We start from the raw sequence: 19,767 nt of genomic DNA, 5'->3' as shown, positions 1-19,767 counted from the left end.
AGGAAAGGGAACGAGAAGCAGTGTTTAATCACAGTTTCTCTGGACTCAATAACCAGACTGGGGTCTTGCTCAAGCCACCTGGTCAAGCAGTGTCTGAGGAAGAGTCATAGGAGGCAGAGACGATGAAATTGCCGCTGTTGGAGTGCCCAGCCACTGACTGGGCGGCCTGCTGGCTCAGATTGTTACAGATAAGCACCAGCTGGTTGCTCTGGGCCTCGGACAAGGTGCTGCAGCTCTGATACACACTGAAGTTGGTTTTCCTGCCAGGGATGTTCCCCTTCTCGCACATGGTCTTCACCATCTTGGCCAGCTTGTTCTTGCCGAGGGCCTGGCAGTTGTACCAATGCAGAGCCGCCAAGTTCACGACCGGCTTAATGGACAGGTAGAAAGGGGCATCCTCATAGCGCATAGCAGGAGGACGCCGTTGGGCATACTCCTTATAGTCTTGTACAGGGCAGGTCTGTGGAGCATGCTGGGTGGCATACACACGGGAGTCTGTCCCCCCTCTCTTGGTTTTGGCATTTAGGTCACCAGTGTCTTGACCCATCCACTCCAAGTACTCCAGCCCCGTTTCTGTTACCCGGAGCCGAATATCACCCCACTTTAAGGTAGACCCGTGGAAGCCCGTACAGTGCCCAAAGGCTTTTGTGTTGTTGAGCCAGACGAGGTTGAGCAGACCCTCAGGGTTATAGCGGCTTAGCAGTCCCCTTTTCCGCAGAATGAGCTCATCAGCAAAGGTGAGCTTCATGGACTTGTGTGGCTTATTTCCTTTTCCTTTGCAGCGGAGTTCAATTTGCTTCTGTTTCAGGGCCTCTTGGGAGCGCTTGAATTCCTTATCCCTGGTGATACTGTAGCCATACCTGTGTTCTTTTAGGTACCGTTCAAGTCCACACTGGTAATTGGCCAAGCTGTTGGGTTCATACTCGGATCCATCCTTCTGCCTGGCATCCACAAAGAAAGAGGCCAGGTAGGCATCCAACTCCTTGCAAGGGATGACATAAATCTCTCTTGTTTCAGAAGGATACTTGGAGATGAGGAACTCCCGGAAATTGCGGAGCGCGGTCTGCGTGCTCCGGATGGTTTTCTCATTCTGCTCCCTGCTGAGCTCAGCTGCTCTTTCATCCTGGTCTGCAACAAATTGGGGAGGGGAGGGATAAAGAGGGTGTTGATGAGTTCAGACAATGCACTTTCTACTCTGAAATAAAGTTTCCTTTTATAATGAAAAAGAGAAAGAAGGAATCAATTTTACAGAGATCACTAATAAATGTTATTTACATACCTGTTGCATTATAATAGCCAACTTCAGTTTCACAAATGATGTACTAGACAAGAGACGGCCCACTACAATCAAAATGAACTTCTCATGTCATTGGCACATAGTTTAGTGCACGAAGATTTGTGGAAAGAGTGGGATTAGAGGCAGCCTTCGTTTTAGGAAAAAAGACAGAAGTGTGCTATTTACCCTAATGCAGTGTGCGAGGGCCCCATCAGAGCAACACATGTATTTTAAATCACTTCATTTGTGAAACCAGAGGTTGTACTGGTTCCATTTTATTGAATTAAACAAAAATATTCGAATCTGTTATTTAGCATTATCTCTAGAGATCTATATTTAAAAATTACTAAATAGATCATTTACAGCAGTTAACGAGACACATTCTACAGCAATTCAGGTAAACGTGGTTTATAAATATTCTATATGTAATTGCAGGGCAGTTTATAATAAGTGATAAAAATATTTTGTGTTTTGCAAAATGAAAACAGACTCATAGATACAGAGAACAAATGGGTGGCTGCCAGACAGGAAAGAGGTGGGAAGGTGGGGCAAAATAGGTGAAGGGGATTAAGAGGTACAAACTTCCAATTATATAAATAAGTCACAGGGATGTAATACACAGCTTAAGGAATATGGTCATTAATACTGTAATAACTTTGTACAGGGACAGATGGTTACTAGATTTATTGTGGTGATCATTTCATAATGTATGCAAATGTCAAATAATTATGTAATACACTTGAAACTAATATAATATTGTACATCAACTATATTTCAACACAAAAAAATTTGGTGTTTTGGGAAAGTAATGAGGATAAAACTTCACAGCTATAAAGACAGGACAATGAGATTTGAGTAAGGCTATTATAATCAAGATGTAAGGAAGGGGTATGTCTCTTGGATAGTTTTACTTTATTAATTTATTATTTATATTTTGCCACCAAAGACCGGAGGTGCCTCTTTCCATTATGAATCACCCATGATTAAGTAGTGTTGCTCTGGCGTAGTGGTTCTCACATTTTAGTGAGCTTCAGAATCACTCAGGATGTTCAATCAAAATCAGATTCCTCTATGCTCAGGATGAGGTTCAAGAGAACACACTTGGAGAAAAAAGATCTAGTGCTTATGGCTTATGAAGGAAGCCCTGCTCTGTTTTACTAGATTTTTTTCTTTACAATGATTAAATTCAGTGATATCATTTAAATGATTTTCTCTCAGTAACATGTAATTTAAATTTGGGATGTTAACATTAACAATAAAATCATTTTGTCAAAAATGACCACAATTATGTCAGACATGGTCTGGGTGGAACTCAAAAGAGAAATTCTAAATATGAAATTACACAATAGAAAAAACAGGCTATCTTATTGATGTTGAGAGGCCAACACTAAGGTTAATTAAAAACAACATAAAAATGTAATTTCTGATTCTAAAGTATAATATAAAATTATTTTGTTTATCACAATTATCTTATTTAGGAAAATTTTAGATTAATTTTTAAGGCTGCTCAGTGGGAAGTCTTTGAAATAACCACAAACAATAAGAAAAATAAAATTTCAAATAAACTGAACTTTATTCACAAACACTACTTTTTGTATTACTATACACATTTATGAATGTCCATATTATTTTAAAATGACAGTTGTAAGGTATAATTGCCAAAGTTCTCATAACTTTACAAAATGAAATGAATTAAAAATCACTAAACTAGCTAATTAGATATTTTTATAGGCATATTTTTTGAGATCATATTTCCAAAATTCAAATACACAACAGTATATTTTATCCTTCATTAGACTTAACTTTTGGCTATGCTATCTTCTTCCAGTTGAACAATAAAGATGCGTATCTTTCCATTAGAAAGGTGAAGCCACATGTAACCTTTTACTATGCCAGCTTCCGTGACTGTTTACATGCAAAGCCAAAGGGATCAGCACATCTGTTTATTGTGGCTACTTGTTCAAATATCTATCACAACAGTCTTCAAACTTTAAACAAAGACTTTCTAAGAAATAAACATTCAAAGACAACTTTAGGGAAAAAAATTTCCAGTTCTTCAACTTTCACATGGAATCCTTTCTAAAATTTAGTTTTCTGAGATGAAGACCGAGTTTTCCATCCCAAACCTACTGTGTTACATACTCTGGGGCATTAAAGACTTTGAGGAGCCAAACAAAATTTATAAGTTATAAATCGATGATTAAATCCAAATATTGTCCACATTCTTGTCCTTCTCTGTCTTATACACATTCTGATATAGGTGAAATTTGCCACTGCAAACAGGGTATTTGGCCTGAATTAAGGTGTACTGAATTCAGGATTTTTGAAAGGGTTTTAGGTTAGTGAAGTTGATTCTTTCAATTGGAACTGGAATATTCTGCAGGACTCCCAAAATGTTCCAGATAAAGTAGAAGCTTAAAATTTTATTTAATTTTTTCATATTTAGCATGCTTTTGTTCACAAGATGCCTAACAACTATTATCAAATCATATGAAATACTGATTCTAGTTACAGTCAATCCTCATCATTTCATAAAATATTCAATATTTTCTACCTTTTTACAAAAATAAACTGACTGAGACAGATCCACATTATTAGCACCCTGCTAACACACTCACAGTTGACCAACACCACAGCACTACTTCAACATCCTCAGCCCAGCATTTCCAAGCCTTTTTCTACTTTCTATTTGGTCTCAATCTTAGTTAAGAATCTGTGATATGGTGATTTATAACAAAATATATATATATATATATATATATATATATATATATTTGGTCTTCGTCCAGGTTCTTGGCACAGAGCTCACAAAAGCCTTAGAATTTTCTGTGATGAGGGCGATCAATGTGTCTTTTGTTAATGTTCATGAGGTAACTTTTGGAAAGCACCTACAGGTAAGGGCTGGTTGTCAGTGGAGGCAAGCAGATTTCTGGGGTGGAACTTTCAGTCCTACCCCACTTCTCCACCTTTGGGGAGGGGAGAGAGGCTGGAGATTGGGTTCAAACACCAATGATTTAATCAACTGAGTTTATGTAATGAAGGCTCCACGAAGCCCCAAAAGGACAGGGTTCAGAGAGCTTCCCGGCTGGTGAACATGTGGAGAGTGGTACACCTTGCCCTGAGCATCTTCCATGTGGCTATTCCTGAGTTATGTTCTTTTATAATAAATTGGTAATCTAGTAAGTAAAATGTTTCTCTGAGTTCTGTGTGCTGCACTAGCAAATTAATCCCTGCCAAGGACGGGGGCCTTTGTAATCTTCTATTTATGATGGGTCAGTCTTATAGGACTGAGCCCTTAACCTGTGGAATCTGATGCTACCTCTAGGTAGATAGTGTCAGAAGTGAACTGGATTACAGGACACCCAGCTGGTATAGGAGAATTTCTTGGTGGTGTGGAACCCCTCTACTGCCCAACATCAGAACTGGGTATATAACTGTAGAGCCATTCCATCTGTAGGAAAATAAAAGTAGAGTGTCACATTATTATATCCTTTCCTAACAGCCTGGAATTCACCACAAGAGGAGGTTGGAAGGGTAGAGAAACCCTCATTCATTTTGCATGAATAGGGGGAAGTAAATGGCTTTAAAGTCAAGTAATAGTACTACGCTTTTTGGCTAATGACAAAAATCAAATAAAACCGGGGAAGACTGATAATAAAATATAGAACTGTTAATAATTATCTTGCATTTATCTCTAGTTTTAGAAATTTTTCTGATCCACTTCCTTTTAAAAACTTTTTGTTAGGTATAACATGCATACAATAAAGTAGACCAGTCATTAAGTGCATGCAATTATTTTTCACAAATTGAGTCCCATGCCTAGATCAAGAAAAAGAGTATCAGGGACTTCCCTGGTGGTCCAGTGGTTAAGACTCAGCACTCCCAATGCAGGGAGCCCGGGTTTGATCCCTGGTCAGGGAACTAGGTCCCGCATGACGCAACTAAGAGCCTGCATGCCGCAACTAAACAATCCCGCACGCCGCAACGAAGGCCTCACGTGCCACAACTAAGACCTGGCACAGCTAGCTAAAAACACAACACAACATAAGAAAAAGAGTATCACTAGCACCTCCGAAACCCTCCTCACATCCCCTTCTTCCAGTTGCTCGCTCCCACCAAGAATAACAGCTATCCTGACTTGAAATAGCATACGTTTGTCTGGCCTATTATTATAACTTATATGAATGAAATCTTAGAGGATGAACTCTTTTGTGTCTGGCTTCTTTTGCTCAACATTATGTTTGGAAGTTTCATCCATATTGTTATGTAGTTGTAGATAATTTATCTTCTTTACTGTGTAACATTCCATTGTGTGAATTTATCACAATTTATTCTTCCACTCTATTGAACATTTGGGTAGTTTTCAGTTTAGGGTTATTTCCAATAAAATTGTTATGAACACTCTAGTAGGTGTCTTTTGGTGAGTCACATGGATGCATTTTTTTGGGTGTATACTTAGAATGAGAACTGCTAGGTCATAGAAAATCACATGTTATGCTTTAATAAATACTAATAACCAAGTTTCCAAAGTGGTTGTACCAACTTGCTTTCTCCATGAGTGTGAGAGCTCAGATTGCTCCATATCTTCAGCAACACTAAGTAATGTTAGTCTTTTTTATTCTAGCTATTCTGTTGGATGTGTAATGCTAACTGCACTGAACTTTTAAATTTTCATTTCTCTGATGACTGATGAAGCTGAACAGCTCTTCATAGGTTTATTGTACACTCAGATATTTGCTTTTGTAAAGTGCCTGTTAAAGTTATTTTCTACTGGACTGTCTGCCTTTAACGGTTTTTAAAATTTTTATTTTATTTTATTATTTATTTTGGCTGTGCCAGGTCTTAGTTGTGGCATGTGGGCTCTTAGTTGTGGCATGTGGGATCTAGTTCCCTGAACAGAGATCGAACCCAGGCCCCCTGCACTGGGAGCACAGAGTCTTACCCACTGGGCCACCAGGGAAGTCCCTGGCCTTTACTGTTTGCAGGAGGTTTTAACATATCCTGAGTATGAGTCTTTGTCAGATAAATGTATTACAAATATCTTTTCTGAGTCTGTGGCTTGCCCTTTCACTTTCTTAATAGTGTCTTTTAAAGAACAAGAGTTCTTAATCCTAATATAGTCCAATTATCAATTTTTTCCCTTTATGATTCATGCTTTTTTTGCATCCTGTTTAAGAAATTCTGCTTATTCCAAGATCATGAGATAATCTATTTCTTCCAAAAGCTTTACTGTTTCAGTCTTTACATTTTGATCTGCCATCTACTAGAACATCCATCTATATGTTCTAAGATAGAAATTAAGAGTAATTTTTTATATGGACCTTGATCCTTTTGATTTTAATAAAATTTGAATAAGCAATACAGCATATGGTACAGTATCTAAAAGCTACAAGTGGGTAGAAAGTAAAAGTAAGTCACCCTCTCATCCCATCTCCTTGTCACCATATTTCCCTCTACATGGGAACCAATGTTACCAATTTATTGGGTATAATTTTGGGATTTTCTATGCACACACACTTATTCTTCTCCTTTCAAAAAGGGTGGAGGAATATACTATGCATCCTATTCTGCATTTTGCTTTTTACCATTAACAATGTATTAGCAATAGCTCTATATCATTACACACACAGTTGCCTCAATCTTTCTAATAGCTGTAAATAAAGTATTTTATATGGATACACTAAATTTATCTGATTCCCTGCTGATGGATTATCTGCATTATTTCCATCCTGTTCCTATTACAAACAATGCTGCACTGGGTATCCTTGTATACATGACATTTCCTACACATGAGCAAGTATATATACAGAATGAATTTCCAAAAGTAGAACCACTATATTGCTGTTGCCCTGTACATCTGCTGCGCCAATTTAACTTCTGTGATAAGGTATGAGAGTGCTGGTTTAATCATATCTTCCGAGATATAAGGTATTATCAAACTTCTTAATCTTTGCTTATTTAATTTGTAAAATATACATTGTGGTTTTTAAATTTTCATTTCTTTTATGATAAATGACATTTAACATTTTTCAAATACTTATTAGCCCCCTATATTTTCTCATTTTCTATCTGTGGATTCTTTCTGTCCTTTGTCCATTTAAAAAAATATTTATTTATAGGAGCTCTAGATATATTTAGCCTTCTTTTTCTTCTTCTTATTATTATACTTAGCCCTGTGTAATGTATATAAAGATGTGTATATGCGTATTTTTTTTTAGCTTGCCTTTTGTATTTTGTTACATTTACGGGATTGAATTTATCTGTTTTTAAAAATATTTCCTACATTTTGTGTTAGACATATTTTCCCCACTGTGAAACCATAATACAATTCTCTTTTGTTTTCTTCAAAGCATTCTTAATTTCATTTTTATTTTATTCATTTATTTTGGCCACGCCACGCGGCATGTGGGATCTTAGTTCCCCCACCAGGGATCGAACCTGTGCTCCCTGTAGTGGAAGCTTGGAGTCTTAACCACTGGACCACCAGGGAAGTCCCTTTAATATTTAAAATATTTGATCATCTGAATTAAGTTTGGTTTAAGGTAGGTACCAACTTATATTTTTTCCTAGGTAGCCACCTAGCTGTTATCAATAAATAACAGTGGTGATTGTGGTTGTAGAGAAGTCAATGGTCAGCATAATCTTTCTCCCTTCGGGGTCTCTTGATTGCACTTTGGGGGTGGGAGCTGGGTAGCTAAATGATTATTTCTTTATCTGTGAATGGCTACAACTTTACTAGGCTATATTTCAGTGTTGATCACTGTGCACCCATCTTTTTTCTGGTACACAGTGTGTCCTTTCAGGTCATAAATTCCACTGCCTTGTTGCAGTGGCAGATGACTTCCCATAAAGATGGCAAATGTGTATGTGGTCCTCTACTCAGTCTTGCTTCGTCTGCTACTCTCTGCTGTCAAATAGGGTCCAGGGAAGCTCTGATCACCAACCCAAACTCCCCATTCCAGTTCTTCAAAAGTGATTGTTAATTTTGCCACTCAGCAGTAGAAAACTGAGGTCTCATACCTTCATCTGAGAGCTACAGTCACAGTTCTCTTGGTATCATATCCAAATCCCTGTTTCATCGCTATGATCGGCAACCTTTCTTTATGTACTGTGGTTCTAGCAGAAGACTTTTAGTTTATTTGAGAAAATGTTTGTTTCTGTTTCTCTTTCTTGTCTTGAAGTGATTTCAAAGAGAAGTCAGAATTATGATCCAGCTGTTTGTATTTGAATGAGATCGCTGCAACTTCCAGTCCCTAACTTGGTGCCATGCACTTAACAGAGATCCCATAAATGTTCACTGAATGCTTTTTGATCCATGAAATCTACTCTGTGAAGAAGGGTTACATTCCTGAAGATCTGGGCATTCATCAAAAACTCAGCAGTCAAACTTCATTAAATTTTGTTTGAATGTACGTGGTAAGAAATAGAACTTGGATTCTAAATAGCAACAAAAATTGTTTTCAACACAAACAAAAATGATAAAGTTCAATTTTCTTAAGAGAAATATGTATATGGTTCAGCAAACTGAATGAGTCACTGTCATCAATAAAGAAAATGCACTGAGATGAGCAAAATGGTTTTATTATATCAAGGAAGTTGTGATTAATAACAAATTTTAAAAGCTGAATGTGGGTAAAATCCCAAAGGTCTAGAAAACTGAACGGAGAAGACAAGGTAGCAGCCCAAAATATGCAAGTACAATTTTTTTTTTCCTAAGCAGATCAGGTATTTAACAATTGGAAGCAAAGTTTTAAAGATGGTGAATGAGTAGGCATTAGAATCATGTTTCCTATGGCTCATGTGAACCTAACACACCTAATAGTCTAATCACTATATGTGTCCAGACCTAAAACGTAACTTAGCTCTGTCTCCACAAACTTGCTCTTTCACCCAGTCAGTGCCTCCATCACCTACATAAGTGCCCAAGCTGAAACCTGAGCACCATCCTTGACATCTGCTCTACCCGCTTCTACAGCTAATCCATCAAGTCCTGCTGGGCCACCTCATTTCATACGCACTTAATGAGTAACTAAAACATATTAGGAATTAAGTAAAAACTGGGTTTAAAGGATGAGTGCTTTTGTGGAATTTACCATGACAAAATGACAAATGCTATGAAGAAAAATAACAGGGTACTGTGAGAAAGAATAAGTGACCCACTTAAAGACCTGAAAATGAGAAGCCAGTCATACAAAGTATAGGAGGAAGAGTAGAGGGAACACCACATGAGAAGTTCCTACAATGGAAACTGAGTTTGAGGACCTGAAAGAATGTCAGTGTGCCCAGAGTGAAGTGATCAAAAGGAGAGTGGTACAACGAGAGGTCTGAAAACCCACAGGCCGGATCTTGCCGGGCCTTGTCTGTAAGTCATTATTAATGACTTTGTATTTTATCCTAAGAAAACTAGTTGTTCAGAAAACTACATGGTCAGATTTGCATTGCTCTGTTATGATATAAACCTACCTCCTACCATGCTAAGAAAATCTTCAATAAACTCTGCTTTATATAAGTAGGGCTGAGTTCACATCTGGATGATCGGGTGGAAAGCCCTCCCAGACAATGAAATGATCCATAATCTGAACCTTCTTGATGGAAGCAGAAGGTCAGAGCCAGAGGGAGCAAGAGAATATCCAAGTCAACCACCACCTCCCCTCCTCTCCTCCCCAACAACAACAACAACAACAACAACAAAGGTATTAGAAAACGTATGAAGTTTTAAAGCAGACAACTTTTCTATACTTATTTAGTCTCTATGCCCCATTAATTACATTATTTTTTCATGTATTTATCATTTGGGAATCCTGAGTACCCAGCATTTGTTCCCGCACAGCAGAGCTACCAAATGAAGACTGGGTATGAAGACTGTCTGAATATGTACTATTAAAAGAATTTTAAATCCATAGATCCTATATATATATATATATATATATATATATATTTTTTTTTTTTTTTTTTGCGGTATGCGGCCCTCTCATTGTTGTGGCCTCTCCCGTTGTGGAGCACAGGCTCCGGATGCGCAGGCTCAGCGGCCATGGCTCACGGGCCTAGCCACTCTGCAGCATGTGGGATCTTCCCGGACCGGGGCACGAACCCGTGCCCCCTGCATTGGCAGGCGGACTCTCAACCACTGCGCCACCAGGGAAGCCCCTCCACATATATTTTGAATGACTGAACATCTCGGGCTGTGATCTGAGTTTGATATAAAAAGGGAGAACTTCTGGACATGCACGGCTTTCAAAAATGTATTCTAAAAAGGTCTGCCTTTCCCCAGACCTTCAGTTTGTATTACCTTCCCTCTCCCCACACCACAGTCTGCTGGGCTACTATTTTAGTGGTGCTGGCTGTCACTGTATCACTAGTATGGTTTTGGTTTTAAGTAGGGAGGTTGGATAAACTCTGTATGCAGAAGATGTGAGTGACCTTGGTTCTTAAAGTGGTCACATTTCTTGCCTGTACCATCCTCGAGAGCCATAATATTTATTACTAAAACTTACTTGAAGTTTCTTAAAAGGGGAAGCCATCCCATAAACCTAGTGTAGTGAAACGGGTCTCTGATAAACGTAGCCAACAGACTGAAAAGTTTTAGATTACTGACTTCCAAGAGATCCGTGACCTGGAGCAGGGCCCCAGGAAGAGCCTCAGCACCAGCCCAGGGAATCTTTGGAGAGCCTGAGTAAAGCTTTTATGCAGACAGCATTTCTGTACTTATTTACATAGTCTCCATGCCCCATTAATCCAATTATTTCCTCCCTTGTTAGGAGATGGCATGGAAAAACACATAATTAGTGCCGTATCTTGTGTTCTCATTAAATATGAGGAGATTTATGTTAGATTTAAATTAGATCCATTTGCTTCTATTACTGTGGCACCCAATTTAACAAAAAATAAACTTAGCTATCACATCCCTTTTCTGATTTTATTAAAGCAATACATCTGAAGCAATAAGAAACATTTCCTGATGTTTAACTTCTTTTTAACTCATTTAAGAAGAGTATTTTGTCTTTTTACTTGATAGAGAAATGATGTTTAAATTCTCTTTATAAATCAGTGAATAATAAGTCCATGAGCTTATTAAATAAGAATATATTTTAAATTTGAAAAGTAAAAAAAGCAAAAGAAATCTGGTGAGTAGATGTATTTATGAGGCTGCAGTTGGAATTAATATTTAATCCACATTTACGGCACAGGCTCCAGGTTCTATAGGAATTCAGAAAGAAATAGGAGAGAGAGAGAAGTCAAAAAAAGAGTTTGAGCTGGGTTAGAGCTCTGTTTCGGGGAGCAGGGACTTGGGTTAGGTATTAAAGGATGGGTACCATTTGGTTAAGTGGAACAGGAGGGTAGGGCATCCCAGGAAGCAACTGCATGAGCAAAGGGAAAGGTATGGGAAGGCTTGCGCTCATGAGGACAGTGAAACACCGATCCTGGTTTGGGGGTTAGAGTGGGAATAAAGCCAGGCCAGTGAGATGGACAAATGGAGGGTCTTATATAGTAATTATAATGATATACACCAAGGAGAGGAGACTGAATATGCTAAATGCAAAAGACCTCTACATGCCAAACATCTGAAGAAGGTACTTTAAAAAAAAATAAATCAACAGCCCATTTCTCCACCTCTGACATTCTTTACTCCCCTTACGCTGTTATCTTCTTCCATACTCCTATTACCATCTGACATAATACATATTTACTTGATAACTTGTTTAGCATCTCTCTCTGCCCACCCAGTGGGCTGTGAGCTCTTTAAGAGATAGGACTTTGCTGCTTTATTCCCAGGGTCTGAAAAAGCACTTGAGAAGTAGTAGCATTCAGTAAACATTTGTTGACTGAATTAACAACAAAGCTGAAAGGAAAGTTACTGAGATAACTCTGTGTGTGTAATTACACAATCCACTTTAGACCAACTATACTGACTGCATTGAGAAAGGACTAAAAATAAAAATCGGTGACATAAAATTAAATTTTGGGTCTCACAATCAGAATCTCAAAGTCACCTTATCCTTTATTAAGGTTCTTCAGAGTTAGCTGTGGTCAGGGCAGGTGATCTGGATGTCTATAATAATGAAATGATTTATAAGGCCACTGGAAGCTTTTCCCAGGGCTAATTTCTCAGGAAATAAGGACCTATTAGCTCTCACACAAATTGCTGTAAGACAATATCTTTATCTTAACTATCAGGATAAGGAAAAAACAAGTAATACTTTAACAAAAGTCCATACCAGAATTAATATATCCATAAAATCAAGGGACAGCTCCCTCTCTCCAATGCTGACCTCCACTTTATTTTAAAAAATATTTATTATTTTTGACTGCGTTGGGTCCTAGTTGTGGCACGTGGGATCTTTCATTGCGGTGTGTGGGCTTCTCTCTAGTTGTGGTGTGAAGGCTTCAGAGCACACAGACTCTGTAGTTGTGGCACACGGGCTCTCTAGTTGCAGCACGCAGGCTTAGTTGCCCCACAGCATGTGGGATCTTAGTTCCCTAACCAGGGATCAAACCCACATCCCCTGCGTTGGAAGGCAGATTCTCTTTTTAAAAAATTAATTAATTTATTTGGCTGCCTCAGGTCTTAGTTGTGGCACGTGGGATCTTCGCTGTGGTATGTGTGATCTTTTGTTGTGGCGTGCGGGCTTCTCTAGTTGTGGTGCACGGGCTCCAGAGCACTTGGGCTCAGTAGTTGCAGTGTGCGGCCATAGTTGCCCCACAGCATGTGGTATCTTAGTTCCCTGACCAGGGATCAAACCCGCGTCCCCTGCATTGGAAGGCGGATTCTTAACCACTGGACCACCAGGCAAGTCCCCAGACCTCCACTTTAAAAAGAGATTATACTGACATTATGGTGTCATCTATTAGGTACTTCTTCTATACACATATTCATTTGATGTAAATTTTCTTATGACTCTATGTTCAAGGGAAATGATCTTGGTATTAAAAAAAATATGCCCTGGTTGGTAATCTTACGAATAGGCCTACTTCAATTTTATTTGTCAGGGGTTACAAAACTCATATTTGCCAACATTCATGTTTCATTTTTAAAAATAGCAATAGCTCCTAACCTCTGCAAATTTATTTCAAAAAATAGTGAGGTATATTTACTTTAAAGGTGGAAAAAAAATTGAGATTACCTTATAACTACCATAAAATGTATTAAAGGGCTTCCCTGGTGGCGCAGTGGTTGAGAGTCCACCTGCCGATGCAGGGGACACGGGTTCGTGCCCCGGTCCGGGAAGATCCCACATGCCGCAGAGCGGCTGGGCCCGTAAGCCATGGCCGCTGAGCCTGCGCGTCTGGAACCTGTGCTCCGCAATGGGAGAGGCCACAACAGTGAGAGGCCCGCGTACCGCAAAAAAAAAAAAAAAAGTATTAAGAAGTCAGTGTCTTCTTTCTCCTTTAAATACCCAAATCGTTGCACATTTCAATGCTTTTTCCTAAAACTTTAAAACACAGACTATTTTCTAGGATTGTTAACATCACTAATTGAAGCCAGACTTGTATGCTATTATAGCTGTCTGACCAGCAAATTATTTTTATGCTCAGTTAATCTTCTCCAATAATGGAAGTAAAGCACATTTCTTACATACACATTCATGAGCATGAAAATTTAGCACAATAGTACCAGTTAGTCCGGTATGATTTTTGATAGTATTTTTCACTGAAGTAGAAATCACTTAAATAAACATTAGTCACCTGCTCATTTCTCCTGGTTGTACGTCATGTGACTCTAGAACCTCTGGAGAATTCTCTCCTTGATAAAAATCTAGAAATAAAATAGGGCACAAAAAATACCAGTATTTATTAAATAAACAAAGTGCAGGCAAAAACCTCTTCCTCACCTATATTCACTGTTGCCTGTATATATGAATTAAATCAGGCCAAGGTGCTGTGTTTGTTGGAAGGTAAGGTGAGACATCACTTGTGTAAAGACTAGGCACTATCTTTGCAGATCCTTGCCACAAGGGATTAATTTATGGCCAACAGGGTGCAGGAGTCTCCATTTTTAACAATTTCTCGGGTAGTTCTAATATAGCTTCGGTCTAAGGCCATGCTTTGAAAAGCAGAGCTTCATCTCTCCTTTCCCCTAGAAGGCCTAAAAAAATGACTCTTCTTTCAAATAAGTCTCAGCCCAAGCCTCAGCTACAGCAGGTGACACAGAGCTGGGATGGCAGATTTCCGGATCTGAACGTTTTTATGTCCCAGGCAGAACAGTTGCTTCATGAAAAAATAATAAATGTTTAAAAGTGCCTTCTGTTTCAGTGAAAAATACTATCAAAAATCATACTGGACTAACTAATATTGTTAGTCAACAAAATAATGAATGAGTCAAAGAATTACTTCCCTCTGAAACCCACTGGATTCAGATTTTTTCTTTCATAATGTCTCTGAATTTATTAAGTTCAACACTGTTTCCCTAATTGCCAAAGATCATTTTTAAAATCTAACCTTGCCTGGTCCCTTTCAGGGCAGTTGACGTAGGTAGTGTAGTTAATGGTTAATGGCTCCAGTTTTGCCAACAAGAATGCCTACATTAAAATCCCAGCTCTGCTGTTTAACCATCTATGTGAATCTGTATAAGTTTTTAAACTTAAGCCTCTGTTTCTTCAATTGTTAAATAAATATAATAATTGTACCCATTTCTTAAGAGTTGTATGAGAATTAAGGTAGGAAAGCAAACCACTTAGCTCAGTGTTGGACACATAAATCATCTAGTTCAACTCTTTATAAATATTGCTGCTGAGAAATGTGTTCCAACCCACTAAATCAAAGTCTTCCTACTTCACCCGAGTCCTCCTCTACTGATGCTTTAATTTGCAACAAATATTTACAAATTCTTCCAAGATAGATCTATAAAGGCCACCCATGTTGGGCATTTGTGCATAACTGAACATATCCTGCCATGGGCACATGGAAACAACTGGAGTTAATATCTATATCTAAAACAGCTCTCAGATACTCTGGTTTCTCTTCAGAACGCATAAGTCTTTCGCCTTTTACTAAAACAGCTCTCAGGAGACCTTCCATTCCACATGACCTAGAATCCTTTTTTTATTTTTTATAAATTTATTTATTTAATTTATTTATTTTTGACTGCGTTGGGTCTTTGTTGCTGCACATGGGCTTTCTCTAATTGCGGCGAGCGGGGGCTACTCTTTGTTGCGGTGCGCGGGCTTCTCACTGCGGTGGCTTCTCTTGTTGCGGAGCGCGGGCTCTAGGCGCGTGGGCTTCAGTAGTTGTGGCACGCGGGCTCAGTATTTGTGGCTCACGGGATCTAGAGTGCAGACTCAGCTACTGTGGTGCAGGGGCTTAGTTGCTCCGTGGCATGTGGGATCTTCCCAGACCAGGGATCGAACCTGTGTCCCCTGCATTGGCAGGCGGATTCTTAACCACTGCGCCACCAGGGAAGTCCATGACCTAGAATACTGTGATTTGACACACTTAGTGTGTTACTATAAGAAGACACATTATGTGACTGTATGAATTCAGTACAGTAATAAACAAAGGTATAATCATGGAATTCTCTCTTCTAAGAATGCTGCTCTTTTGGACTAAATGAAGAAAATGAAGGTTTCTCCTCAATTGCTCCTTCCACTCAAAAAGAGGCACAGCATCCCAGGTGTGACCTAATAAGCCTTGAGGGCAGACCTGTTAGCTAGGGACAGCTCGAGGCTAGCCACATTTGCTTAGAAGGGAGTAAATTCAAACAGGCTTCACAAATAGAGGAGATGTGGCATTCAGTGACAACTAAGACACAAAAGGTAAAAGGGAGACCAGATGACAGGAGTGAATAAAAACCAGATGAAGCTTCTCAAATCTCAAACTTAATTTCAAGTCACATGAAAGAAATTAAGCAATCCAAAGATGAAAAGAATAGAACAAGAGAATAAATATTGTACTGGATTAATCACAATAAGGAGACTTTCGCCTTGGCCAAAATATATTCTTAAATCAACTTTAGAATGTGGCTGCATTTTCAAGCTTAGCAGCACGAAACCCACATGACTGTAATTAATGTAATAAATCATGTTGTGGAATTTTCTACAGAATCTGACAGCACTCACTGATACATTGCTTATTAGAGACTAGAGATTTCTCGTGCAGTTTTTTATTATACTGCCAGAGACACTGAATCAAGAGTACCTTCTGATGTGTCTGAAATATCTGCTGCTGGTGTGATACATAAAATATACAGTGAGCTGCTATCAGACTTTGATATACAAAACATCATACACAATTTCCAAAAAGACTTGTTTTTGAATTCTTACTTTTCTGGACTTAGGGCAGTCGTAGACAATACATGGATTCATTATAGATGTGACATTTACATTTTCCACGGTTTCAATCATAAAGTCCCAGCTTTACATACATGGCTCTCCTATTCAGTTCACTCTATGACGACTCCATTAGTATATAGCGCAGAATACTGTTAAACAGGCATTATTTCATCAACCTCTACATGTTCTTTCATTGTCTTTCAAAATCTGACTCTTAAGTAAAATTTTAATGAATTTAACTTATTCTCAAAAGTAAAAATTAGTCCTTGCACAGTTCAGGAATTCAGCCATGACTGCATTTCACCTCAGTGAGTTTACATACCCTTAAATATGCTTTGCATATATAAGCATCTTCTAATTTAGAAATCTCTGAACTTTAAAAAACATATGGTTTAATGGCCCTTTATTCACATGGGTAACTATTCAAATGAGAAAAATATTATTTTAAGTATATTTCCCCTAATAAAATAAAAATCATTTTATCATAAAAGTAACACATTTAATAACAAAAATCATTTTATTAATTTTATCATAAAAGTAACACACTTAATATAAAAATTTTCCCCAGAAAATAAAAATACAAAGAAGAGAGCAAAACTGCCCATAAATTCATCCTTGAAAGACAGCCACTGGATACATTTTGGTATATATCTTTCCAACTTAAAATTTTAATTAAAAATGTTACTCTTTAATAACCAAGAACTAATCCATTCTGTCTTAACTGTACACTTGTGATTTATTTTATTTTTTTCTGGAAATATTGCTTTGTCTTATGTTTAAGAGGAAAACTGTTAACACAGTTATGCCTCGATAAGTTACTATTTTAGACATATTCCTTTTGATCATCTAAAATGATATATTTTAAGACTCGAATAAGAGTTTGGCATTGGATTTATTATCCACTGGTGACACAGGAATTCCTTTCTTAGCTACTGAGAATTCCCTATATCCACTCTTGCCCCCTTTCAAACTGTTCTCCATACAGAAGCCTAAGTGAGTTTTCATAAAAGAAAGCAGAGGAAATGAAAGTTATCTCTTATATTCTTTCTGGAGATTTTAGTATTTGCATATTTGCTTCAACGTTCAACAAAAATATATCTGGCAAAAAAAAAAAAAAAAAAAAAAATATATATCTGGCACCTCAACACGGCAGGCACTGTTTTAGGCGCATCTGTATATGCTTCCTCAAGCATATACAGATGTGCCTAACACATCTGTACAGATGTGTTTAACCCTTTAATTTTCATTCCTTCATTGTGGAGACAATTAGACAATAAAAGCAGATGGAGACTGGGACTAGAAAAGGATGAACAAAAGTAGAAGTCCTGGCAAAGTTTTGGAGAAATGAAGAAAACTAAGGGAAAGTTGGTCCAGGTCCTAAAAGAGGACATTTAAGTGCTAAGAGGATAGATGCTGAAATGTGTAAGAGAAGCATCACCATGGCCAGTGAGCCTAGTGGTTAAGAGCATGAACTTGGGAACCAGACTGCCTAGGTGAGAATCCCAGCTCTCCCATCCTCTTATTGTGTCACCTTCGGCAAGTTCAACCTTTCTTTGCCTTAGTTTATTCGTCTGAGAAATGGAGTGCATTATAGTCCTAACTTCATAGAGTTGTAAGAACTGAGTTACCATAAGTAATTAGTGTGATAATAAGCATTCTGTAAGTACTGGCTATTATAATTGCTATTCTGTATACAGTAACCAGAGAGCTAACAGCATATGACCCTGCCTACTGAAAAGCATCTTGGAAGTAAAACAGTCATCACCATTTGTTAATAGTTCATCAGCATGTCAGAACTGAGTATTTGAAAAGCACTTTTCATGAGTTTGCTAAAATTCTATGGCTTCGATGAGTGAGAACAAACTTAAGCACAACACGTGAGGCAACATTTGATGAATTTAAGAGATGAAATGCTATACCACAATAGAAATAGTTACAACAAACTTTTGATTAGAAACCATTTCTTCCTTTGAATTTACATTCAATCTACAGGACTGCATATCTTAATTAGTAAGGATCAAAATGTGAAGGCATCTTTTACTGAAAATGCATAATACAGTAAAAACTACAAAGGAATTATTCATCAACTTGAAACAAAAGATGTATAGCATATAAGTAAAGGAAAACAAATAACACAAAAAATAGAAATGCACAAAACTCTAATAAATTACCTCCTTTTCTGAGTTAGGCTATTAATATTCATTAAATTCCATCCAAGAAGTAATAACCTAATGGATAGGAGGATGCTAACTTCTCTAATTGTGTCAGTGGATAATAATAAAACATATTTTTGAAAAGCTCATTATAAAATAAAAACTAAAGTATTTTTCTATATGGATTGGCTTTCTATTACATATTATAAGTACAGACAAAACAGGAAAATAAAGCTTTTTTCTTAATGAGATAGCTGTTTTCCATTACATAAAATAATAATTTAGCAGCAGTAATTATAACAGTATGAAGGTACTGAAAAGCTAGTGACCTGTAACATAAATCTTAATATACTCTAGAGACTAAAAATATTATATAAAATATAATTTCAGGTATTATTTTTAAGGAATACGTACTTATATTTATTGAACCAAGCCCTGAAGTCAAATTCACAGAAATAGCACATTCTAGGATTATAAAGATTATTTTTCCTGCTGAATGGAGTTAGGGGTGAAAAATTAAGTAATACTTAAATCATTAAAAAAAAAAATTTCTCAGGGGAGTGACATCAGCAAGGTGGCCAAGTAAGACAACCCCACCCCAACCCCCCAAAATAATTTGGCATCCATCCATGTACAAAGTTCCATCACAGGAACAGGCCTGCAGGTCCAAGGATACAGCAGGAAATGCTGCTGTTCACACAACTGGAGATGCTAAAAGGGCCCTATACTCAGACAAAACTTTGCTAAGGAAATTGAACCCATCATGTTGGGAGAGCTGAGGCCTCTAATGTGGGTGCTCACATCTGAGACTTGTCTTTGGAGGCCTGCTGACCAGCCACCAATTCGCCACCCCCCGTCTCTACAAAGGGTCCTGCCTGGCAATACCTACTTTTCACTCAGGAAAGGGCCTAGGGGAAGCAAACTCATTTACACAACTGCAGAAGAAACCAACACCAGATTCCTGTCCTGTGTTCTTAAATGTGAACAATTACACTAGGTGTCAGAAGAAAAGTAGCAGCATTAAAGAGAAGGATGAAGAAAAAGAAACATAAGAACTGAAGGAAGAGTTAAT

At 37.9% G+C, this 19,767-nt stretch overlaps 1 protein-coding gene across 2 annotated transcripts in view; it reads right to left on the bottom strand.

Annotated features, from left to right (window-relative positions):
• KIAA1958 (KIAA1958 ortholog) overlaps positions 1-19,767 on the bottom strand; it is a 180,725-nt gene that overhangs the window by 51,349 nt on the left and 109,609 nt on the right. Inside the window, exon 3 of one of the 2 annotated variants that reach the window (XM_022579022.2) lies at positions 1,045-1,128. The exons of the other annotated variant lie outside the window; for it this stretch is intronic. Within the exon in view, the coding sequence (XP_022434730.1) occupies positions 1,045-1,128 (84 nt within the window). The remainder of the gene's footprint in view (positions 1-1,044; positions 1,129-19,767) is intronic. 2 annotated transcript variants of the gene reach the window in all.

The sequence above is a fragment of the Delphinapterus leucas genome, chromosome 6 (assembly GCF_059928025.1).
Source record: "Delphinapterus leucas isolate spDelLeu-1000000601 "Yukka" chromosome 6, BTC_Dleu_Yukka2, whole genome shotgun sequence".
NCBI lineage: Eukaryota > Metazoa > Chordata > Mammalia > Artiodactyla > Monodontidae > Delphinapterus > Delphinapterus leucas.
Note: the sequence above shows the minus strand (reverse complement) of the source record. Positions and strands in the feature narration are given on the sequence as shown.